The 930-nt window shown below is 64.7% G+C and overlaps 1 protein-coding gene across 1 annotated transcript in view; it reads right to left on the bottom strand.

Moving 5' to 3' along the window:
• CTSA (cathepsin A) overlaps positions 1 to 879 on the bottom strand; it is a gene marked incomplete at its 5' end in the record, with an annotated part of 4,387 nt that extends 3,508 nt beyond the window's left edge. Inside the window, 3 exons of the mRNA XM_009575262.1 lie at positions 194 to 349; positions 454 to 540; positions 829 to 879. Coding sequence (XP_009573557.1) covers positions 194 to 349; positions 454 to 540; positions 829 to 879 — 294 coding nt within the window. The remainder of the gene's footprint in view (positions 1 to 193; positions 350 to 453; positions 541 to 828) is intronic.
• Positions 880 to 930: the final 51 nt, after the last annotated feature.

The following is a 930-nucleotide window of genomic DNA, read 5'->3' as shown; positions in this document are numbered from 1 at the left end:
GACGGACACGTCCACCAGCAGCCGCTGCCAGCACCCCAGGAGAAGATGAAAGGCCGCAGGGCCAGACCTGCCCTACGCCCCAAAGGGGCCCCACATGCCAGCTGCGCAGCCAGTCCCCACCCCGGTACCGCTCGAGTGCTCCAGCAAGGCCATGCCAAGCCCTCTGCTCCCTGGCTCAGCCCAGGCCGCTTACCTTCAGGTTGAGGCTGGGGTCCTGCATCACCCACTCTGCCAGCGTAGGGATGTAGACCCCCCCGTAGCTCTCCCCCGTAAGGAAGAGATCGTTCTTGGAGTACTCGGGGAAGAGCCGGAGGAACTCCTTCAGCGCCAGGTAGTTGTTGTGAGCGACCTGCAGGCAGTAGAAGACACGGGTCAGGCGGCAAGGCAGGACCCCCAGCGCCCAGGCTGGGGCAGGCAGGAGGCAGGTTCCTCCCAGCATCCCAGGTCACCTGCCTCAGTGTCATTTGTGGTGTACTTCTTGTCCTCGGAGTAGGAGAAGCCGACGCCAGCAGGGGACTCCAGGTAGAGCACATTGGCAATCTGCAGGGACAGCAGAGGAGATTCTGGAGGGACAGCAGAGGAGCTGAGATCAGGGGAGCCCCCCCCCTCCCCGCTCAGCGAAGCATAAGGCTGCTGGCCTCGCTGGTGCCAGCCTGCCCCAGGGCTGCGCTGGGGGGGCCACATTCCTGCCCTGCTTGACAGCAGATTTGAGAGGAGGGTGTGTTGGGCAGGAGGGCCCGCAGGAGGCTCGGCTGCATGGAGAGGGCAGGAGGAACTGGCTCGGGGCCACCCTCTCCCCACAGCCGTGGAGGGCTGCAGCACCCATACCTTGTTCCAGGCGTAGTCGTTGTACTTCAGCGTGACGCCATCAGGCTGGATCTGGGGAAGCAGAAAGCAGTGACCGATGGGCACAACCCGGCTGGCCCCAGC

Source organism: Fulmarus glacialis, unplaced genomic scaffold (assembly GCF_000690835.1).
Source record: "Fulmarus glacialis isolate BGI_N327 unplaced genomic scaffold, ASM69083v1 scaffold19333, whole genome shotgun sequence".
NCBI classification, from domain to species: domain Eukaryota; kingdom Metazoa; phylum Chordata; class Aves; order Procellariiformes; family Procellariidae; genus Fulmarus; species Fulmarus glacialis.
Note: the sequence above shows the minus strand (reverse complement) of the source record. Positions and strands in the feature narration are given on the sequence as shown.